General features: G+C 35.7%; 1 protein-coding gene across 6 annotated transcripts in view; it reads right to left on the bottom strand.

Moving 5' to 3' along the window:
• The window catches only part of ppfia2 (PTPRF interacting protein alpha 2), a 191141-nt gene that overhangs the window by 139701 nt on the left and 25418 nt on the right, over window positions 1–26022 (bottom strand). For 4 of the 6 annotated variants that reach the window (XM_089126615.1, XM_089126618.1, XM_089126619.1 and 1 more), the window contains exon 2: window positions 8262–8519. In XM_089126615.1, the coding sequence (XP_088982741.1) occupies window positions 8262–8519 (258 nt within the window). Of the gene's footprint in view, window positions 1–8261; window positions 8520–20277; window positions 20547–26022 lie in introns of those variants that run through there. The other 2 variants (XM_089126616.1, XM_089126617.1) reach the window with 2 other exon arrangements.

The following is a 26022-nucleotide window of genomic DNA, read 5'->3' as shown; positions in this document are numbered from 1 at the left end:
ACTTCGGAGTGCAACACCCACATCTTAAAATGCAATGGGGCTAAATGCTAATTAAAGGGGCTATAAGTAGAATTAAAGAATCCCTTGTTATTAGCGACACACCGGTGGCAGTTAAGTGAGTTATTGGCAGTTAAGCCAACAAGTTATTGCGCGACTATTCCTTTTAATATTGTAAAAACATTTGTTTCATGTGTCATTGAGCGGACGATAGGCTTTCGGGAGCACGTGTAAAGGCCTGTTCACACCAAACACGATAACTAACGATAACGATAAATATAACTATATATGCGTCCACACCAATGACCGATAACTGTCTTTTTATTCTAAGCATGCGAAAATGGAAGACCTGCCTTTACGTTACGAACAAATATCAAAAGAAAAACCGGCACTTTTGGGTATCCTTAATAGCTGGGTTTCATATGACGTCAAATGGAGGGCAGGAAGTGATTTGCTGTATTTAGAAAGCATTATGACAAACTCAAAATGCCTATGTTTTGCATTGTTTATGGTTACTTAAATCGATCAAACCACGAGGAGTTTTTAATCCTGTACCAAAAGTTGTTGTTCATAAGGGGGAAATGCTAGAAATTGTCTGAAAAACGGCTTGCAAACCTACGTCTGCGGTCGGGGGGAGCCAAATGGGAAAATGCCTGTGTGTGCTGTGATCACTTCATCAAAGTTGAGTTAATACAACTTAAGTGGCTATATTTGTGTAACGTCCCAGATTCTGAACTTTGTAAAGTCAAAGTATGTCTGTAAGACGAGGTAGTTGCTGATATCTACTGCCTCGATGGCAGGAAAATCTCAATTCAGTTGAAAAATGGCTCCTCTACAAAAAATAAGGATCACATCGAACATATGTTTGATTTTTTGTTTATTTCTTTCTCTTGTAATAGCGTGTAAAGTAGTACAGTACAGACTTTCCTCCATCTCGTCCACTGTACTCTTCACTCCCTGCCCTCCATCTGACTTTTGTGCGTCATCATAATCACGTGACTGAAACCCAGCTATAGACTAGAGGAGTTGGGAGCGCATCTAAACAGAAAATCTAGCAAGTCTAGTGTAATATCTAACAGTGAATTTAGCTGACGAAGTCAATGATGGGATTAAAACATTACATAGTCAACACCTATATGTATACAATGCCTTTTTCACTGCAACTTCATCAATGTTGTCAACTAGCGCGAGATAGCCTACCTGAGGTAATTTTGTTACACTATGTTAAACTGTATAATATCTCATCGTGAATAGACTACTTATTCCCAGGATACGACCGATTGCTCTCCATATATCCATCTTTTTTAACGTATCCTTGAAAATGGGGTTTGACTTGTTTAACAGTGGAGGATATTTTTTTGTACCTCGACGATTAACTTCTCTGCAATGTCATCTGCCATTTTAAATGCGCGAGACATTTAAATTAGAATGGATTCTGATTGGCTGTTGGTGTTTTATTGTTGGACAGCGGGAGAAAAATCGTTCTGAAACTGATCCCAACGATATCGTTCCTGTCATATCTTTATTGTTATAGTTGTGGTGTGAACTGTTTATAGTTACCTTTATATCTTTATAGTTATCTTTATAGTTATCGTGCTTGGTGTGAACGGGCCTTAAGAGTCACATCCTTTTCATTTTCTCCGCAAAAACGTCCTGAGTCATTCACGTAAAAATCTGTCAAAAGGCTTTCATAACCTAGGAAGTCATGAAGATCTCATTTTAAAGTTCCGTCACAAGGCGTTCACACATCGGTAATAAAAAATCAATTAATATATGAAAATTCTTACACATAGCCCCGTTAAGAACTGCTGCATTAAAGATTTTTTTGGGAAACCCAAAATATTTCTTCAATGGAATTACTATAAGAACGTTTAATTGTGTGTAGAACCAAGTCCTTGCCCTACATTTTCTTTGCCAATTTATTAATTGAGAACAATTTAATTCAAACAATTTCAACAAATGTTCAAACATATCACCTGACATTTCGGCACAAGGAAAATATCAAAACATGGCATCAACATTATGCATTCAGGCCAAAACGGTCACTTGCAAAGAGTGAAATCCTTCAAGGAAAACCGACTCCCACTGACAGTTACTGAGGGCTGGTGCAGCATTATGAGAGTAGCTGGAGGGTAATCTACTGAAGTTGAACAAATGACTGAACAATTGAACAAATTGTTATTGTTTTGTTTGTTTTACTGGATACTGAAGGGTACCAATGGGTGTTCTGAGTGCGGACTCATGGTCCTCTCTTTCTCTGCTCCTCTTAAACTTGCTGACCCAGACTCAAAGGTGGCATTGATGTGTGCACACCACTTTGGCCTGATGAGTAAGCAGAACCCAACCGCACAAAGGACAGGAGTCTGCCAGACAAACCGAAAGAGCAACACAGGACATGAAAACAGGTGAAACTAGACAGCTGTTCAACCCAGGCAGTAAAAACACCCTACGGGGATCGTAATTTAGTTATTTCAAGACTTCCTCTGACCCTTAGAATTAAATGGGCCGTGCCTAAAAACTACAATTTAATGGTTCATCTGGTGTTTCAGAATAGCATCCATCTTCCTCATTATTACTCGACTTAACTAGTATTATAATCATCATCAATCATCATCATCTTTATTTATTATTATTATTATATTAAATATGGGCAGTTGTATGTTAATTACAGACAAATAATCAATATAATTTAATCACTTTCACATTTCTAAATCTGTTATCGTTTTTTTGTTATTTGCATGAATTATTATTATTATAAATATAATAATTATAATAAGATAAAGAATATATTTTTACCAATTTTCATATTTGTCAACTTATCTTCTTTGTTGTTCTTATAAAGACTTATTAACATAAATTATTAATAATAATATTATTAGATCATAAAATAATAATACAAAAAGGGGGTTCTGATTTTTGACAGACCTGATATTTAAGCATTAAAGAAGCATTAGTCTGTTTACAATATATAGAACAATTAACAATTAACTCCTATTTAAAAAAAAAACAGAGTTAAGTAAATAAAGGAAAATATAATTTCTTGTGATATGAGCCCTGATTCCACTTTGATTCCCAGTTCTTGTTTAAATACACTTCAGCTTTTACACACTAAAGCACAGCTATATCAGCCAATTACTTAGAGGGGCCAATCAATGTTTTTTTTTGTTTTTTTTTTGTATATATAAAACAAACTTGTATTTATTTGTATATATAAGTTTGTATATATTGTATATTTTGTATATATAAGTTTTATATATACAAAATTGTATATACACTCTAAAAACTGCTGGGTTGTTTTAACCCAACTTTGGGTCAAATATGGACTAACCCAGCCGTTGGGTTAAATTTTTACATTACATTTTTAACCCAACATTTCGGGTTTGTCCATATTTGACCCAAAATTGGGTTAAAACAACCCAGCATTTTTTAGAGTGTATAAGTGACCCTGCATTAAAACCAGTGTCCTGCCTCTCAGCATTACAGTTAAAGGGTTGTTATCAGAGTTGTTGCTGTAAAGAAGGATGTAAGACATTACTGAGCATGATATAATCGCGCTCTGAACCGCAGGGCATCTTGGGGGAATGCGGTTGCCATTAAGATCTGAATGTTTTAAATGTTTAAGGTGTATGTGTGAGAGATCAGTTATCAGCTTTATAACAGATAGCCAATACTAAAACCAGGCCACATCCTCTCCGCATCGCTCCACCTTCCGTCTACTTCCTCCCCCTTTCCTGTCTCTCCTCCTCTTCTTCTACAGCAGAGTTCACCCTGCAGCGATAATTCAGCCTATTTCATCTCTCTGCTCATCAGAGCCCAGATTTAAAGCACAGTCTAAACCATGAGCCCAAACCTCAGACGTCTTCAAACGCTATAAAGGAGGTCAAAGTGTTGTTTTAGAAACGTTCCACATGTCCTAACGCCGAGGATCAGATTCAGACAACCTGTTTACATTACCATCTACAAAACAATGCCGGGGGGAGGCAGCTTTATATACCACATTGTTGCTTGGCTATTATATTATTTTTATTATGTATCTAATTCCCAAATTAGTCTGTTCATTTTTTTCTCAATATGACATATTCAGGCTAATTTGCAGACTCTCTGTGAACATGATAGGGGGCAAAACGTGAACAGCCAATCATAATCCAGCAAGGGAACTGCCTCCTCTGTGACTTTTCAACCCTATAACATTGTTCCCCCCTTACATTCAATCCACGCTTTAGCTCCATGAGAACAAAACAAGTTCAAAGGAGGCATAAAACAAATGAACCCAAAATGTGCTTTGTGCAAAGCTATAAATAACCTGATATTTAGCTCATTAAATAAGCAAAAGCCAACATCCATCATGCAATTAGTGTAGACTGTAAAGTGGCCATTACAAACACCACCAAACAATCACTGTGAATAAAATCTATTTCAATGCCGTTTAAAAAACATTAGCAGACACTGTTCACGGTTTCTCAATTACAACAGCTCATAATAACATAGCTTTCCTGCTGGTTCACATCTTCAGATTTATTCCGCCAATGAGCCTCATAAAGCATCAGCGTGGAGTTGATGTGGCAAGAGCTAATAAAGCGCTGCTACACTAATTAATGGAGTCATTTGCACATGTGTAAGATCAGGATCGTAGAAGTAACATCTCATTTTTTCACATGATCAGTAAACAGTGCGTCTGAGTACCGTCTTGACACACAGGCAATCGATACATTGTTATTGACCCGGTCTACACCGCCACTCTTTTTGTACAATGATCAAGTACCCTGGATAGTTGGCAATAAAACGAGTCACATGCTATCATCTGCAATTCAAGAGATAATTTTATGAACTATACATGTCTCTTTTGTGTTCTTGTATCATCATTTACTCACAGTCACATTGTTCCAAACCCGGATGACTTTATTTTTTTCTGTGGAACACAGATGATGTTTTGAAGAATGTCCACGAGGCCATTTTCCATATAATGAAAGCATAGTAAACGAACGCAACACACCGATTTGAATGTCTTAATTTTTATCTGTTCCTCACATAAAACTAGAACATAAGCTTTGAGGACAGCTCATGATCAATGAATGCCTTCATTGTTGGAAAGAGCAGTGTGAACATTCTTCACAACATCTTCTTTCATGTTTAAAGGAGTAGTTCACTTTTTTCAAAAAACTTTTGCTGATAATTTCACCCCCATGTCATCAAAGATGTCCATGTCTTTCTTTCTTCAGTCGAAAAGAAATTAAGGTTTTTGATGAAAACATTCCAGCATTTTTCTCCGTATAATGGACTTCACTGGGAACCAAGCAGTTCAAGGTCCAAAAGACACTTTCAGTACAAACTGCAAACTGTTCAAAGGGCTTTAAACGACACTAGACGATGAATAAGGGTCTTATCAAGCGAAACGATCGCTCGTTTAAAAAATATATATAACAAAGTTTAAGTTTTATAAGCTCAAATGGTCGCCTTGCTCTGTTCTTTGATGCGCGTTCGTGACTCTCCTGTTCATCAAAATGAACAAATCTTTTTCCAAGTCAATTCATTTGTTTCGTTCGTTGAATGAACCAAATGACTCGGAAAAAGATTTGTTCATTTTGATGAACGAGTTCGAACAGGAGAGTCACAAATGTGCGCCACAGAACAGAGCATTTGAGCTTACAAAACTTAAAATGTGTTATTTATTTATTAAATGAGCGATTGTTTCGCTTGATAAGACCCGTTTAAAGCCCTTTGAACAGTTCGCAGTTTGTACTGAAAGTGTCTTTTGGACCTTGAACCGTTTGGTTCCCACTGAAGTTTTTTCAAAAGTGAACAACTCCTTTAACAGAAGAAAAATAAAGTCATGAAGGTTTGGAGCAGAAATAACAACAGACTTTTCATTGCAGGGCGACCCTTAAACATTTAGCAAAATTGCCTAAAATCCATGGAAACTTTATATAAAGAGTAAATTAAAGGTTTTTTTTACACTGCCATTCAGTAAGATTTTTTTTTCTCCAAAAAATTATTAAATCATATTTAGCAAGGGTCCAAAATTGATCAGAAAAGACAAATAATGGTATAAAAGATTTTTTTTTCAAATAAATGCTATTCATCTAAGAATATTGGAAACAAATGTATCACAGTTTCCACAAAAATACCAGCACACCAGTTTTCAACATTGATAATAATAAATGTTTCTTGAGCACCAAATCATCATATTAGAATGATTTCTGAAGGATCATGTGACACTAAAGACTGAAGTAATGATGCTGAAAATTCAGCTTTGACTTCACAGGAATAAATTACACTTTAAAAAAAAATTATCACAAAAGAAAGTTATTTTAAATTGTAATAATATTTTACAATATTACAAGTTTTTACTGTATATTTAATAGACACAGCCTTGAAGAGCGCAAGAGACTTCTTGCTAAACTTCTCTGACCCCAAACTTTTAAAAGGGCAGTGCACATGCCACTCAAATCCACAACATAGACCCAATCACCCTCAGTACAGTAAGCAAAGCTAAAACCCTCCACTGAGGGAAGAACTACCACACAACAAAACGTATTTTTCTGCTCCACCAGGAGCACAGAGACTTCTGGAAGGAGAGTGGTGAGGACTTGTGACTAGAATTACTGACACACTTTTCCTTTGAGCGTCGAGCTAATCTGGGTTTATGGCGTGATTACGTAAACCATCGCTTTTTCCCATGTCTCTGGGCAATAGTAGCGCAGCTGAAAACCACGCTTGGTGATTTTTAGTCCTCTTTGTTCGGAAGGACAGATTTGGACACAGATTTCAGTATCACCAGTTTCAGCTGCTGCAATCACACACGGCCAGCTGTGAACATGCCCATGTTTTTACAGTCTCTCAGCTGTGGGGGAAAAACGACTGAAACGTTCAGCACAGGAAAAACCTAACTGTATCTCATGCGTGTGAAATCAACATCTAGAATTTCTTTCCACGACACTGCTGGTACTCAGATATCCTTATCGGAATATGATGTCTAGCTTAAGGGTGCACTGTGTCATTTTTAGCAGCATCTAGTGGTGAGTTTGCAAATTGCATCCAACAGAAGTTACGGTGGCCGACAGGAAAAGATCGTCGTCTGAGACAGCAGAGAGTAGCCAGTTAAGCAATGAGGTTTCTTTACAAAGATAAATTAAGAAATCAGGTTTACGTAATTATTCAGTAAAACGATGTTATTGCGAATATTAGTGTTGCTCGTTCATCATTGTGTCAGTGTTTTATTTGCTGACTTTCACTTGCTTCTTTGCACGAAGAACAACATGGTGACGAAGCGCGTTTGTCCATTTAGGGCTAATGTAGAAACATGTTGGTGCATTTCAATGTAAGGGTACCCGAGGTGTATATAGAAAGAAATGACTCATTTTAGGGTAATAAAAACATAACGGTTCATCGAGTAAGGTCTTTATACACCACTGAAAACATAGTTATGTATGTGATTTCTGTCAACAGATCATCCTAAATATTACACAATGAGACATTTGACAATTTGAGACATTTAACTCTTTCCACGCCATTGATGAAAATTTCACTTCTGAATCTGATCCAGACGTAGTCTTTGACAAAAACGTGATTTTTTTCAGCTTTTTGCTCCAAATGTTGCTTGTTTTATGAAACTTACCAACAAGTGTTGATAAAAAAAAGGAATACATGAAGCTAGAATTAAAAAAAAATATGTTTGTTTGATTAAAAGTTCTGAGTTCTGTTCTTTCTTTTGATATATTGGATTTTTAATCCATACAACAACATATTCTAGGGGCTATGAAAATTTTGTGAACATTATCAAAAATGTTGACAGTGGCTGACAACTTTTTATTTTTTAAACACTGGTGGGGAAAGAGTTAAGAGTGTTGTTTTTGCTTAAGCGTGCGTTCTTGGTAGGAACATATATCCAAACATAGATCTCTATATACAGGGCTTGTGTGTTTAAAGCTGGTGAAAATAAAAGTAAATCAGCAAATTATACTATTTAGGCCACTGTTTTATGAATAATTAGAATATTTATATTAGTTGTATGCCTGAGATTTAAATGAAAACCACAAAAATTAGTCACTTTTTCACTGTATTCACTTTGTTATTTCGAATTCATCTCTGCTTGTAATTTGTGTATTTGTTCTTATTTTATTACTGCCTGTTCACTTGTCTTAAATAATGTGTGAACTTTAGCAGTTAGGTGAGCTTTAAGTAATAAATGAAAAGCTCTCTGCCGACAGTCGGAAGTGGTTATGTGAGATCAACAGCATAGCGTAGGTGTACTGTAGCTGTCATACCTGTGGCAGTGCGGAGCTGAGCTGTCTCTGCAGTGAGTCCCGGTCATAGATGACGTCCTGCAGGTGCTCCTGGGCGAGGGCCAGGCTTTCTTGTGTCTCTCTCAGGGTGTCCAACAGACGGTCTCTCTCGTCCAGCATGTTCACCATCAACTGCTCGAAGTGGGAGTCAGGGTCCGAGGCGCTGCTCTGGGACCCCCGCTGGCTCAGCGCAGTGTCCTCGCTGATCGTGGGCATCACTTCGCACATCATCTTTACCTGCTGAAAGAAGACGGATGCTTAGAAAACGCATGGAGATATCCATAAAGCTGCTTTTACTGTATGCTATACTGTATAAAAAAAATTGACAACTTTGATATTTTTGACCATTTTGAGACCAGCTTTAATAATAATGGAGGTAAATCACATTTAATATTATCAACAAAATATAAACAATATAATCACACAATGTTTTAATATTCATAAAAAAATATTTATATTTATTGCACATTTTATAGTATTGGATTTTTTCATCTTGTCCAGCATGTCAGAGTTAGGCTTTAGGAAAAACTAATAGAAAACTACCAATAGTAAAAAATAATAATAAAAATACACTCATTTGTTGATTTACTCATAATCATGTAAATAACAATAATAAATAACTGAGGTTTAAGTTTAAGTATATTTAATATACTGTGTGTAAATATATATATATATATATATATATATATATATATATATATATACACATATACTGTATACATACACACAGACACACACACAAATATTACTGTTTAAAAGGTTGGGGTCAGTAAAAAGAAGTAAAAACAGTAAAAAGAAAAGTAACTATTACTTTTATATGCATTTATAATATTAGAAAATATTTCAATTTCATTTCAATATCTATTCATTTTTAAAAAACGAGAATAAACTACACTTTATATATTTCACAGTATTAATATTTTACAATATTACCATTTTACTGTATTTAAAAAACAACAAAACAACTAATAAATGCAGCCTTGGTGAGCATGAGACATCCTTCAAAAACATAAAAAATTCACAAACACCAAAATTGTGGTAATGACGTATATATACATACACTTTACGTGTCAAAAATCAAACATCCATAAATAAAAAAAAACACATTTTCTGTCAAACCCTTTATGTCTATCTGTAAAAGTGTATAACTGCTCGGAGCATCAGTGAGCAGACAGCATGTAGACTGTATGTACATAGTGGTGATGTGTGTCTGCTCCTGTTAGACTCAAAGCTGTCAGGATTGTGACGGCCGGTAGCTGTAGGGGAGACTAGCATTGAAAACATGAGGGCCACAGAGCTCCACGCCAGGACTGTGATGATACAACACAGGCAGAACGGGTGGAGGAATCTCCTGGCAAGGACGAGATGTGTTTGTGTGTGTTTACAACAGAGTGAGTGGAGAAAGAACAGATGAACAGAGAAAGAAAAAAGTCATGGCAAGTGTATCAGTGTGTTTTCATTCCACCCGAGACACAAACATATGCGAGCTCACTTCATTGACCCGGGCATCTCGGGCCCTGTTAATATACAAAATGAATCTGTCGGAATATTGCTGTAGAGTATATGTGAAAGCTAAAGCGGAGATGTGCAGCACCATGCAAAAGTATGTCATTTTCTTAAGGAAGTAGCATAGGAAAATAATAAATAAAGCAAAATAAATATTATTTAATATATATATATATATATATATATAGAGATAGATAGATGGACAGATGGATAGATGGATAGATGGATAGATAATATTTTAAGTAGGGCTGTCAAACGATTAATCGTGATTAATCATATCCAAAATAAAACTTTGTGTTTACATAATATATGCGTGTAGTTTGTAATTGTTTTATATATATATATATATATATATATATATATATATATAAATAAATACACACACATGCATGTATATTTAAGAAAAAAAATTTACTTATATGTAAAATATTTACATTTATATATATAAATCTATATACAGTATATGCATGAAAATATTTCTTAAATATATACAAGCATGTGTGTGTATTTATATATATAAAATAATTATACACAGGCACCCACATATATTATGTAAACACAAACTTTTATTTTGGATGTGATTAATTGTTTGACAGCCCTAATTTTAACATGATTTATTCACTATTGCAGTATATATTCATATTTTAAATTAGCTTTTGGTTTAATATTTCAATACAGTACTTCAGCTTATTTTATTTAAGTTATTTCTAGTTTCCATTTAGGTTTTTATCTTATATTTATATTTTATTTCAGCTTTAATTTAATAAACAAAACGTTTTTTTAATATACTTTTAGGTAAAAAGAACAACAATATAAAACGTAACATAACATAACATCATCATAATAATCATATTTTACGTAAAATAAGTTGCACCAGAGTAGTAGTCACACTGAGGCAAAATTGTGTTGTTGAGGGGGAAAATTGTGTCGGTGCACAAGTCACATTTTCTTATTATATTCAAAAACAATGTAACTCATGCTCGAATGGACAGTGGGGAAGGTTGCATGAAGCAGTAAACAGTTTTTTTTTGTTTTTTTTTAAATAGTACTCTATTTTGCTTGCTTGACGTAAATAGCATAATATAAGTCGCAGAAAGTTACAGATAATATTAAATAAACAACTTCTAGAAAGGTAATATAATAGGCCTTTCTCAGTCATTGTGTCGTCACATCCTGCTCCGATTAGAAGCGTAATAGAATTTTCTCCTGCATTATTGTCAATGGACAGACGCCAAATTTTGACAACAAAACTGAACTTGGTTGAACTTGACAAAAAACATAAATATTTCAAACAGTATATTTAGCCTTACATGTTAAATCTTCTATTTTTAATGAGCAGCATTATGTGAGCGAGGAGAATTGTCAGCAATGGTGTCATCCCAGTCATGAAGACGTTGCTCAAGGAATACTGCGGGAGGAATATTTTATTTTTAATTTACATTTTTTTATTGTTGCAGCATATTTATTATAATTTACCTTAAATCATGTCTACAATATAATGCCATCCATTCATCTTTGCACTCAAACCCCGAGGATATGACACGCTTAAGATGATCAAACCAGTCATTTTGAAATAATCGACTTCGGGTTGGAAATATTCCTATATTCGAACAACTTCAGTTTGATCTAATAATTGATATGATTGTGAAAGTGAAGTATGTGCATGGAAACAATGTGAACATAGTTTAATTTGTATAATCTTTACTCGTAATTCATATTTTATGGGATGGATATATAACCTAATTCTATAATTTGAATGCTTTTTATATAATGTGATATGGGCTCACAGTGGGCTCACACATTGTACTCTAGTTTAAAGGGGTGGTTGATTTCAATTTCACTTTTTTTCATAGTGTGTAATGTTGCTGTATCTGCAAAGTTGCAGCCCTGAAAGTTCAACGTAAGCAGAGATATCGTCTTTTAAAAATCAGGAAGTTTAATGCCTACAAAAATGACTCGAATGGGACTACGAGATACTTAGTAGTTAGTAGATCGTTTCCGAACAACGTGCACTACACAGTTTAGCCAATCACAACACACTGGCCCAACTAACCAATCTGAGCCCATTGCCTGTTTCGGGGGAGTGGTTTCATAGTCAACCGGTCGTTCAAATGACAGAGGAGAAAGCGCTTACAATAAAAGGGGAAATTTATGAAAAATAAGGCTTTTAAAAAACAAACACAAAGACATGTTACATTGCACCCCATAAACACAATCATGCAAAGAAAAAGAAAAAACAGTAAACCACCCCTTTAAATCATGAAATATGCATTGGAATAACATGACATCATTTTTCTTTGTTTTATCATACCTGATTAATGATTGTAAACTGTGGATAGTGTGTTTAGATGAATAAATCAGTATAAACATCAGTATAAATCACAATCCCGTGCTATGGGCACAGCCATTGATCCAGGCTAAAGTGGAAGTTATTTTAAGCTATTAAAAGCTTCAGCTTTTCAAACGTGGAAGTGTGATAAAGGCCTATAATTTACTTCACCAAATAGAACTGCAAAATTAATTACCGTTTTCAACAGTGATTAATTTACGATCCAAACACAATTTTCCATCTCTATACACATTTAATCATACAAAAAGATATTTCATTGCATTGAAATTTGTTATCAGAAGACTAAGGCCTCTAACTTCTCATGTTTGCAGATAGTAGATCTACATTTCCATCCTAAGCTGACTCTCACTGGCAATGGGCCCTGCAGACACTAAGCGAACAGGCTGTTAGCCAGAGTCCCACCATCTCCCAGCTAGCAGCTAACTGCTAACTTTAGACCCACAAACGCTCTGGGCTGCAGCCAGCTCTCCTGTCTTTAACCAAGCATGCAATGGAGAGCCCTGAAGCTGCCTGGAAAAAAGTGAGAGTTTTTCCCCCCCCTGCTGCTGTAGATAAAGAGACAATTCAAAAGACATTATTGTACAAGGGTCTGTCACGAGTTACACCACGTCAAAAGTTTCTCATAAACCACCGCTGGGTTTTAAAATGCTCTGCAAATGTCACTTAGATAACAGATGACTGTAGCAAGCTTAAGAACTGACCTTAAAAAAAAAATGATATTATTTAGACTTACCGCATTGCATTGACACAATAAGAACAACTCAAGATTTAAACAAATGGCATTGTTCCAACAAGCAACTTAAGTATACTGTAATTAAATGACTCTTGCACCCTTTTGAACAAACAACACAAGCTATAAAATAAATTTAAAAAAAGATAAATAAATATTAGGCTATGTTATAATGATTATGATATCAAATATTAAAAAGTGTGTAAACCGATAATATAATAATATATTTTAATGTTATTTATATCCTACAGTATTTCAAAATATTTTGAATTCAGTTTTAATATTAGTCATGGTAAATTTAATACTTCGAATTACTAAAACTTGCCATTTCTAATTGTGGGTTGAAGCATTCAAAGATTGTATATCACGTTTGTATTTTCACACATGCCCACGAAATTCATAACATTTGGCCTCTAGGACCACCACTGTCAATCGAATCGTTCATTAAATATTGGAGATTTCAAAAACCTATGGCGCTTTTCCACTGCTGGTACGGCTCAGTACGGTTCGGCTCGGCGCGGCACGGTTCGGCTCGCTTTGCTTTTCCACTGCATGGTACGACTCGGCTCGACACGGCATGGCTCGGTTTGCTTTAGCTCGGTTGATTTTCCACTGCAGTTAGTACCACTTTAAAGTGGGTGGGATTATAGACTGTTCGATATAGCGGTGGCTGTTACTGACTATTTAAATCTAGCGGGTTTGGTTTCTCGTGTCAATGTTAATTGGTCGCAAATACAATGATGCTGGTAGTGACGATTCTGTCTGACCAATCAGTGATCTGCAGTGTTTCACGTCACATTTTAGTAGCGGTACGATATGCTTGGAACCTCAACAGACCAGGTACCCTTTAAAGCGAGTCGTACCGGACCGTACCATGCAGAGGAAAAACGCCACAAGTGAGCCGTACCGAGCCGAGCCGTACTGTACCATGCAGTGGAAAAGCGCCAAAGCTTGCCGCACCGAATCATACCGTACCATACCATGCAGTGGAAAAGCGCCACTACATTCACAAACTAGTAGGTTTTTGGCTCTACCTCGATAACTGTTAAAAAGCTTTAAGCATATACAGCATTTTCTTGCTTATTTCCTGCTTTGGCCGCTTTGGTGCTTGAACCCCGTTAATTACTCCTTGCAGCTATATTTAATATTTTTAATTTAAGTTTTTCATCTAATATTTATATTTTAGCTTTATTTTTATTAACAGAAATTATTTTAATAGTTTTAGTTTGTTAATTATAACAACAACACTGACTAGAATAGAAAAACAATAATAAAGTGTTTTTCTTAAATAAGTGTGCCGTAAATGTGAGATGAGAAACGGTCAAAAAAAGAGCCTCGTGATTGTCTTATTATCCTGTCAATTACATAATGTCCATCTATCATGTTCACAACTGCTCAGAAAATGGTGCAGTTGATTAAATGCTGCAAAGTGGTTAAACTGGTGGAAATGGATAGGCTAATTACAGAGTTAGCAACTCATCTATTCGGAAATCAACACTTTCTGTATTCGAGGTAGTTATTGATCAACTATCAATTTCCCAATACGAAATAATCACCACCACTCCTTACCCCTGGCCTTTAGAGCTTTCTGTTCAGGTAAACTCTATACATATTTTTCTTTTAAAAAGTGTACACCAGACGGTTGTAAGCAAGGGAAAAATCAAAGCAAAAGTCAAAGCTTTTTCCTGGTGTTTCAAGAGTACTGCAGGAATATCCAGATAAAACGGAGAGAAGTGAGTGAGGAGAGAGACAAAGGAACTGGAATAGAAGCAACGTCTTAATGCCATATGCCAATCAATAAATTATTCATGTGGGACAGAGTCTGGGACTCCCTCTCAATCACAGCACAAACACTAACACACACACACAAAAACCTGCACTTATCTGCCTACAATGGGGGGAAAAAGACCTAGATTTATTTTCACACAACACTGACACACTGAGTCACAGTCAAAGAATGACGTCAGAGACTAGATGTGCCAGCTTACAAACCGCCTCTTACGTCACTATTACACATGATCAGTGAGCACAACCAATGCTGACCCTGACCATTAAACATTTCTCGTTCTTGTTTTCTAGTCACCTTAAAGTTAAAAGTTAATTTGTTGCTCCCAAGAGACTTTCTATATGGAATAAATAGAATAGAATAGAATAGAATAGAATAGAATAGAATAGAATAGAATAGAATCCAGACAAACACAGAATGTTCCCCTAACGTTCCCCCAATGTTCCCGTATGGTTCCTATTTGGTTATTTTTGTGGGAACCAAATAAGGACGTTCTGGGAACGTTCCCTGTAGGTTATTTTTAGGTTTAATTTTATAACTTAAGGAGAACGTTCTAGGAACGTTCCCTGTAGGGTTTTTTAGGTTGTCCTAAAAGGAACGTTCCCCTAACCTTAAGGGAACGTTCTATTTACGTTAAGAAAACTTTCCTGGGGAACCAATAGGGAACGTTCTGAGAACCAAATACTAACGTTCCCAGAACCTAAAATTGTTTGCTGGGGAATAGAATAGAATAGAATAGAATAGAATAGAATAGAATAGAATAGAATAGAATAGAATAGAATATTTTCTTCCTCAAGTGTGTCATAAATGAGATGGGAGAAAATGGCAAGATAAATGCAAAAGTCTATGTCACTGTTACGATCTCATTTTCCTGTCAATTTTGACACTTTGAAAGTTAATCTCTCATCATATTGCTAGCTGATTAGCTTGTTATCTTAGCTTATATACATGTTTATGCACCTGTTAAATTACACACTTTAAACACATTTATACTTTTGTTTTAATCAATAATTACAAACTACCACCCCTTGAAATCAGGCAGAGCCAGTTGTTTGACACAGACAGAACAAGCAGCATCATCGACCATGTGATACAACAAAATTGAGGTAAATGTAACTTTATGCAATTGCGTAGTGACTTAATAAGGAGTGTGAAGGCAGTGGAGCTCACATGATCTATTTCCTGTGAGATACTGTAATTGAGTTTATTTGACTGTTTTGCATGTCTTTACTAACTACAGAAAAATGATGAATAAAACTGTAAAGAAAACAACCACTTCTCAAAAAACTCTTTTGGGGAAGATTGTTGAGTGGTCTGTGACTAATATTTACAAATGAAACCAAGAGCTTGCAATTATGCTCTTTTATGGCGAGCATGGGAATGGCAAAAATCAATGTAAAAAAAAAAATAATAATAATAAATGAAACAAATGTCCCGGTAAATGTATCCTTATTCTCCGTCACTCTACTAGTCTCTCAGTGATTTTCATTTAAAATATTTTGACAATTAATTGCATATTGAGGAGCAGAAATTGTTGCGAGTTATCTGTAGCATTAAAGGGATATTTCACTTTGAAATGATTTTTTTGTATGTTTTAGCTTACCTCAAGGGCATCCAAGATGTAGGTGTCTTTGTTTTCACAGTTAGTTTCAATTTTGATATTTTTAGGTCAAACCGTTTGTGTCTATCAGTCATATAATGGAGGTCTATGGGGTCCACCTCAAAGAGCATGCACAGAGAAGTCCAAATTAAACATGATTTAATTACTCGTAAATGTAAGTACACATTGATGGCCTAAGACACGAAACGAGCGGTTTGTGTGAGAAAACGAACAGTATTTGTATCGTTTTTATCTGAGACCGCAGGCGCTTTGTGGCTTTGGTTACGAAAGGTAAAAACGATATAAATACAGATCGTTTTCTCACACAAACCGCTCGTTTCGTGTCTTAGACCATCCAAATAAAGTGTTACCGGAAGCAGCAGGAAGAAAAGAAAGGAAAAGAATGACGCAGCAGGATTGGAAGAGGGGAAAAGAAAAGCCATTACAGCATCTTAAGAGAGGAAGACTCCCATCTATATTTCATAACACAAAACAGCCCCTAACATCAGACATCAGCAGTGAGGCTGGCTCCACTTCAAAACTTGATCCAGAGTTCAACTTCTGCCTACAAGATACATATTGGTTTGGTATTCAATAAACATGAAAGAACAACCGAATGCAAATGACCCTTTTGGGCATTGATTGCTTCACAATATTTTACTTCTGATCCAACAAGGACAGTGGCAAGGCCAATGTTGGGACCTCAGAGAGGAATTACACAACATTTTGGTTAAATAAAGGTGTTTAAATCCATTCTGCAGATCTTTGCCATAATACATTTTGCTGATCAAGCCATTCATGATTAGTTAATGAGCAAACAGAGTCAAATAATCCAATAATGGACCGTACCAAGTTGCAAGTGGGGGATTTGTAAACAGTGTTGGTCCAAGCATGTGGGCTGGACTGAATAAATGAACAAAGGAATGTGGATTATTGACTGCTAACACATCACTGCTCACATTTTAACAAAAGGTCAAGGACACAGAATATTTATAGGATATTTGGCATATCCTGCACTGAAATGTAATGCAGATGGGCACAAACCCAAGACTTCTCAATGGCCCATTGGGTGTGAGAGTGCTATAACCTGTATTTTAAACCCACATTTCAATCAGAGTATTGAGTGGAGAGCAAGGCAATGCCCAGAGTAAAAGCCCCAATGATGACAACAAGAGCGATCATATTCCACACACACTGTCTTGAATGAATGGATGGCTGTGGGGGGAGGGAGAAAGAAAGAGAGGTACAGCGTGATAGGAAAGGGAGGGCTGATGTGAGTAACTTCAATGAAATCGGTGGATTTTTGTTGTGATACAAGAATACCAGACCGCATATAACATATATATCCAACCACACAAATAATATAATGTTGCATTTGGTATTCAGTGGGGAGTCAAAGACTACTACTGTAGTGCTACTATTTTGATTTTCTTCATTTAATGCAAATGATTTCAATTGAATTGAAATGGTAATGGTGCATGCACTTTTACAAGTTGATTGTACTGAAACTTGTGTTGGCAGTGCCTGTACACAACCGTCATATAATGATACAAATCTATCCAGTGTTTTTATTTTAATCTCCTTATGTTTTTCCCTGCCTCAAATCGAGCCGTTCGTTTTTGTGATGTCACTAAATCAGACGCCCAAATCAGACAAAAATAGATCACAGTGACATTAAGAAGGGGCGGAGTTAGCGAAGCTCATTATCATTTAAAGGCATATGCACTGAAACGGCGTGCTGAAAACAGCTGTTTTCGACCAGGTAAAATTAGTGTTTTCTTAAAATACCAATTAGAATTTTTAATAAATGTATATTACAAAGTTTTCATATAGACCCTAAACATTCATATTAACTTTGACCCCTTTAAAATGTCTTAGTTTGGTGTGTGCTTATAGCTTTACAGCATGAACTGCACAAGTTTATTTGACAATGTGTCAAATATTCTTTATTTTTAAACAATTTTAATCAATTCTTATTTATTTTATGTCATTACTTTGATTTATTAAATATAACTGTAGTGCTGGGCAACGATTATTCACGATTAATCGCATCCAAAATAAAAGTTTGTGTTTACACCATATAAATGTGTGTACTGTGTATAATTATTTTGTAAATACACACACATGCATGTATATATTTAATGAAAATGTGTATAATTATTTTGCATATATAAATCCACACACATGCATGTATACATTTAAGACTATTTTTTATTTATAGATAAAATATTTAGATTTATGCATAATATAAATTACAGTATATATACACATGCAAATATTTCTTAAATATATACAAAATAATTATACACAGTGTTATGCAAACACAAACTTTTATTTTGGATGCAATTAATCGTGATTAATTCCGAGCAAGCTCTTGGTTTCATTTGTAAATATTAGTCACAACCACTCAACAATCTTCCCCAAAAGATTTTTTGAAAAGTAGTTGTTTTCTCTACAGGTTTATTCATAATTTTTCTGTAGTTAGTGAAGACATGCAAAACAGTCAAATAAACTCAATTACAGTCTCTCACAGGAAACAGATCATGTGAGCTCCAGTGCCTTCACAGTCACCTTATTAAGTCACTACGCAATTGCATAGTTACATTTTCCTCAATTTTGTTGTATCACGTGGTCGTTCCGCAGCACTAATATAAAGTATAATTAAATTTTTTTTTTTAAATCCCAGGTTTTCAACAATGTTTCAGACTAGTGATCCTAAACGTTTCCCATGTACTTAATGTAAAAATATAATTAAAAGATTATTTTGAGATTTAAATTTGATTTTGAATGCAAGTCTCAGACTGGACTCCACTATAATTTTCACTGATATAACCTTTAATCAACCCACACATATTCAGTGGTGTGAAAAAGATCTATTCCACCACACACCCCCTTGCCAAGGTCATACAAACTAGCTGTACATTTGATAAAATACAGCAAAAAATGGCTGAGGTAGACTTTACACACCAGCACAACCAACAGGGTCAGTGGGACACGGAGAGTGTCTATTCTCAGCCTGTCTGCCTACAGTACAGACCATTAGAGGCCATGATTCTGCATCCATACTACCCAGTTGCTTCCACGTTAAATGTTTAGTGTCCACAAAGTAGCAAAAATGAATACATTACAAGTTTGAAAGCAGATAGTGCGGTGTGATTGGCTCTATATCCATCATTTCTTTTACTTGAACTTAAAGGAATATTCTGATGGTTTCTACAAGATATTTTATACTTGCACTGTAAAAAAAAAATGCACTGAACAGTCACACATCCTTTAATAGACATAATGTGATGCCACGACAATTTCAGCACAATCTGACAAGTTGACAGTAAATAAATTGTGTAATATCACAATTAAACGTGTTGATTAATCCTTCCCATTTCAATAAAAGCTTCATGCTGTAATAATTTAAACATTCTTTGAGTGTACAGCCAAGCATCTGTAGCCTACATTAGAGAGCATCACGTTCACATTCACTCAGTCCAGCAGCATGTGAATAAGGTCCATTACAGGCGGACCACAGGCGAGCGGGAGATGCAAGAACAATTCCCATGACATTCCCAGTACACCTTGCAAGCCGGCATGTTATAATGATCTCATCTCTTTCAAAACAGCCTTTTCCGCTGCTGTGACTCTAATTGGAAAGAATCCTCAACCATTGTCTCAAGCGCATTACATCATGCCTGTCTTTGCCTCTCTCTCTCTCCCTCCCTCTTTTCTTTTCTCTCTGTCAGTGTCTTCCATTGATCTATACACCTTTCCCCTGTATGAGATATGAAAGATTATCATCAGTTCAACAGAACATACAGTACTTGCATTCATTCAGTAATTCATTCATGCATTCATTCATTCATTCATTGATCTCCGTTAGCCTACTACAGCAAAAGCTCTCACATCTGTTGGAAGTTTCCTCTCACTACACGGGCATTTCCAAATCACCTTGAGAATGGTGCACAAAGAATATTGCAGGTACACATAAGTCAGACACAATGTTGCGTTGTAGTGTGCATGCTGTCTTATACTCACTGTTCACTATGCAATATCAATGACAGCTGCAATCTAAGCGCGAGCGCACAGCTGCTCCAATCATCCGATTCACTACAAGGAAGCTTCACTGGCCAAAATCAGCACTGGTCCGGAGAAACCCGCAAGAATATCCACCGCTGGCATCCTCAGAAACCTGATACTGTCCCGTATATCGATGACATTTTGATTTCCAGATATGCCCATTAGTAATAAAATGGCACGTTAAGGATTCAGAGGCGAGAGCAGCGGTGGTTGGTAGAGACCATTGTTCAAGAAAAGAGGGGGAGTTCGCTTCTGTCTTAAAGTTGCAGCTTTCCAACAAATATTAGGATCTCCGTTCGTTTCCATATTTACTGAAGTGCAATGTTGTGTGTGTGTTACTTAACATTTAGGAAGACTTAAAACATTTAGAAAACATCGTCTTAATTATGTTAGGATAATCCACCAGGACATAACTTCATAAAAAAACGACTGTTAAACATAAAATACCTGAAAACACTGCAAAAGTGAATGTTACTATGCGTGTTTGCACCAACTAGGCTACTGTAGGACCAAAACTTAAACCCACGGAAGCAAATGTAAAGATTCTCGATGGCAGGGGCGAAATTTCGTTCAGTGACTCTTACTGCAGATTACATCGTTAAGTCAGCAGGTGGAGATAAGCGATCACTGTTTATAATGAGTAATTTTTTAATCGTTCGACGATTCAAACTAACGACATGTTACCAGGAGTTATATATGAAGAGCTGCACCCAACATAGTCCCGGTCAAAAGTTTGTAAACATTAGTTTTAATGTTTTTGAAAAATAATTATGGAATTTTCAGCATCATTACTCCAGTCTGCAGTCACATGGTCCTTCCAAAATCATTCTAATATATGCTGATTGATTGTCAATGTTGGAAACAGTGCTGCTTAATATTTTTAAATAATTTTTTTCAGAATTCATCGATGAATAAAATGTTAAAAAGAACAATATTTATTCAAAATAGAAATCTTTTAAGAATATAAATCTTTTCTGTCATTTTAACACATCCTTGCAGAAAAAGTATATATATATTTTTTTTTTATTAATAAATTATTGACCCCAAACTTTTGAACGGTAGTGTATATTGTTACAAAATGTTTCTATTTTAAATAGACCAAAAAACACTTAGGAAGATTGTTGAGTGATTTGTTTGACTAAAATCCACAGCTGAGAACAAGAACTGGCATTTACACCTTTGAGTGCAGCCGTTGAGTTACGCCTGTGAGTATGGGAAACATAAAACCAATATACAAAATATGGAACAAATATACCGACTGTACTTTCTCACATTACTAGTCACTGTGATTAAAAAAAAAAAAAAAACTGACATTTAGTTGCATATTGTAAAAAATCTATATTTTTGTATGCTTAAAAAATGTTAAAAGTTCTCCGTATGGCATCAAACTGCCTCAATCATTTTTGTCCACTTTGCATAAAATGCCATTTGCAGAAATGTATAAGCACACAGTCTCTTAATCAAATGTGGCTCCAGGGAGCACTACACCACAGATCATAAAGCACCACAGAGTAATGAACAATTAAGCAAAATATGTTAAGTAAGGAGTGACTACAGAAGGAAACAGACCTGGTGCAGCTAGAATGTCCCTCCTTTTTTGGACAGATGTTCTTTATGGACAGATGTTAGAGACTTTAGAGATGGAGTGTGTGCAGTGTCACTCCTGACGGGAAGACCTTAGGCTGGCGGACTTGTCGCTGTCCGTGGTGCTGCTCCAGTGAGGAGCCAAGCACTGCTGTGCACGGCCATTAACACTGAAAGAGCCTAAAAAAGAGCCGACAACCAAACATAAACCTGGGCATGAAAACAAGTTTATCCTTTCCTAGTTTAATATGCCAAAACAACTATAAGCCAATCAGAAGTAGACTTCTCAAAGAGTGTAAACACTGTGTTTACATGGACTCTAATAATCCGATTGTAATCGAACTAATAGCAAAGTGTTTTTGTGCAGTGAAAATTGGCTGATCTAACCTAAGCGAGCAGGATCTTGGATAATGATAACCAATAGTCGAATAGCTTTTTAATAGGTATTAATATCCCATTGCGCAAACATGTCACATTAAGGGAAGTAAAATGGGTCGTGAAAGCCATGTTGACTTCAAATGTTCCCTATAGGAACCAAGTGATCGTGGTTGTGATGAGCTGAACTCTTGTGGCAAGGGACAAACTCCTTAGAGAGAGAGAGAGAGAGAGAGAGAGAGAGAGAGAGAGAGAGAGAGAGAGAGAGAGAGAGAGAGAGAGAGAGAGAGAGAGAGAGAGAGAGAGAGAGAGAGAGAGAGAGAGAGAGAGAGAGAGAGAGAGAGAGAGAGAGAGAGAGAGAGAGAGAGAGAGCGCTGTCACTGAGGTGCGCTGTATCAGCAACACTATGTTGTACTTGTCACTGGAAATAAATAGTTCACATCACATCTTTACACACACTGTAGTAATTCCCTCTTGTAGGAAGAACAATATCTCAGGTAGTAACTTAATGTAAATGGCTTCACATTTTCATATTATATCTAAATATTTATATTTCAAACAAATGCATTCCATTCATCAAAGAATCAGTTTCCACAAAAATATTAGGTAGTAGAAATGTTTTTAACATTAATAATAATAATTAAATGAAAAAATAAATAATTAATAAAATATGTCATTAATAATGTTTCTTGAGCAGCAAATCATCATATTAGAATGATTTTTGAAGGATCATGTGACACTAAAGACTGGAGTACTGATGCTGAAAATTCAGCTCTGCCATCAGGAATACAATTACACTTTTAAATATATTACAATTAGAATACACTTATTTTAAATTGTAATAATATTTCACAATATTACTGTTCTTAATGTATTTCTGATCAAATAAATGAAGCCTTGGTGACTGTACATTTACCGGCAACCGTTTTTTTAGGGACACCTTTCTAGAACGGGGCTGGACCCCCTTTAGCCTTCGGAACTGCCTTAATTCTAGGTGGCAAAGATTCAACAAGGTGCTGGAAACATTTCACATAAATTTTGGTCCATATTGATAAGATATATCCACCTTATCCCTACGCCCCATGACGCTTTGCGCAAATTATGGGTGTGACTTCCGTTAAACTGTAAACAGTGAATGTCTCGATCTATAAACGCATTAGGTTAAAAAAAGTGTCACAATGAGATGACATTTATCGACTCACCCTTCAACCAACGAACATTAAAAGAAAGTTTAAAAGCATAAAAGCAGCAAGGTCTACTTTCAACAGACCAAATAACCCCACAAGTGCAAATCTTTGGTTAATCACAGTAGTAGTCTAATATACATCTTTATTACGTCTTAATCAAAAAATGTTAATAAACATCAGCATTACGTGATACTATTTCAAAGTAATTTCCGTAATTTTGACAGGTTATAAATTACATTTACCTGTGAAAACAAACCTAGAAAGAGACGATTCATTGTGCATTTAAGTGAATTATTAATGGAATATATCGTAAATTAAATTTGGGAGAACAGACCACAAAAGTGCAGTATATTTCCTTTTTCATACTTTTACAGACGATTGCAAAGCGACTGAAAAGAGCTCTTACCATAGATATTCTTGTTATATGTACCATGTAGGCTATAATGTTATTCTCATGGTGTCTGCAAATAAATCATGAAGGACAATTGACGGCTCATCCAGTCAAACTGTATATACTGTACATGCCTTTTTGTGATGAAAAAAGTTCATACTGGTTCAAGATGACATGGATGATTAAAAGGGAGGAGTGTCAGAAAAAAAATCTCTTTAAAACATCCTTCAGTCCTGCCAAAGATATTCAGCTTATAGAAATGCTGATGCTAAAACAGAAAATCTGAACATTAATAAACATGGATCAGTCGCACACTAGGTCGAGTTTGGCTTGGTTTGAGTGTGTGAATACTGCAGCTAGGGTTTTTAAAGATCAAAGAGAATGTGTTTTATCAAGCTTGACATTTACTCCAGCTTTACAAGCTCTTTTTAAGGTTTCACATTTGCAGCGGTATCGTGCTATAACGTCTAATTCCTGCTCAGCTTGAGCAATTCCTTGCTGATTTCACACCAGTGACTCAGGTTACCGAAACACAAATCGACATATGACTAGTGTGTGAGAGCAGAGAATAGATAAGCTCTTGTGATTTCTGTGAGGTCTGAAAAGGATATCTCCATGTGTTTGATGCGGTGAAGAGGTGCAGATGAACTAGGCCGGTGTTTGAGAGCTGTTGGAGAGGGATTACGAGACCCTACTTCTTGATAAACCATTGTATCTGTGTCATCCCAGCGGAGGCCGAGTTATTACATTACTAGTCTACTACCATGTAAACTCATAAAGCTGTGTAGAAAAGTTGTGTACTGTCCTCCATCACAAGAACGGGGCATTAAAAAAACTCTCAATTCAGAATTACAACAATAATAATTAGTCAAATAAAACTAGAGCTTGTCTTATTGTTTTCATTTGTGTTAAAGTTTGATGGGTGCTCTATAAAGCTGCTCGGATGAGCTGTTAATAAATTCAGGTGATTTGTTATCTAACACTTTAAACCTGGAGTGGAAAGGATTAATTCCACTGTTGCTAATCCAATTTTCTGGGTTATACAACATTAATGTAAATCAACACTCACACTCTGCATAATAATCATCACATATGAAGCATCAAGAAATCCTTCAGAGGGCAAATTGGTCATTTAAGCTGCTTTTTGAGATTTTTAATAATGAACAGCTGAACAAACCCCTAAATATTAAACTTCAGTGTGTAACTTGTTCATGCAACAGACATGAGCAGAGGTGTGCTATTGCCATAAAAGTAATACAATATATTTAACCTTTGAATAGAACATAGATGTGTGCACATTTTAGTTGTAACATATCATGAATTATTAGACAATTATGTCACATGGTATTTTACAACCTGAAAAGAACTTGCCTTAAAAATGTACATTTTACTAATATTTTAAAAGACTTACTGACATTCACACACAATGTCAGTAATGTCCGACACACAATTATATATATATCATAGGAAATCATAGGAAAGATATAAATCATTATATGTTCGAAGTGCTTTGTATTGTTTTGTTTTTTTTCTAATAGATCTGGAAAAATGTAATATATCATTGAAACAAAATTGTAAGTACCCTAAAAATTAGTTTAGGCAGTGAACGACTCACTGGTAAATGGTTCACTCATTATGCACAAAAAGCGACTCATTAGTGAGTTAGAAGCAGAACATACCATGCAGAAAATACCCTTTCCCATCTTCAATTTACTTCAAAAACTACAAAAAAATCTTCACTCACACAAGACAAGACTTGAATCACAATAGAATAGCATCAGATCTAACAAATCTCTTTGACAAATCTCTCTCTTTGTTTTGCGTTACCTTAAAGTTCAATTTCTATTTAATTTATTCCAAAAAAAAGGAGGTCTGGTCATAAAGGGTTTGGTCTTGAAATATGTTCTGGAAACTACTGGACACTTATCTCTCCAATGGAACGATCCTTCTAATTAGCAGCTCCTACCAACATGAACATTTACATATCAAACACAGAAAGGCTGTTCATGTATTTCCACCTGCGTTCTTTCTTCATTTTTGTAAGGCTTAGTTGCCAAAGCAAAGGTGGGCTTCCCTAACTCCAGTAAAGAGACAGAAAATGAGAGCAAACTCAAACCATACGGGGAATTCAAAAAGATTGGCCCCTTGCAGCTAGGAGCTAATTGG

The sequence above is a fragment of the Pimephales promelas genome, chromosome 24, assembly GCF_988280905.1.
Source record: "Pimephales promelas chromosome 24, fPimPro1.hap1.1, whole genome shotgun sequence".
NCBI classification, from domain to species: domain Eukaryota; kingdom Metazoa; phylum Chordata; class Actinopteri; order Cypriniformes; family Leuciscidae; genus Pimephales; species Pimephales promelas.
The sequence above is the reverse complement of the archived record's forward strand: the minus strand, read 5'-3'. Positions and strand labels throughout refer to the sequence as shown.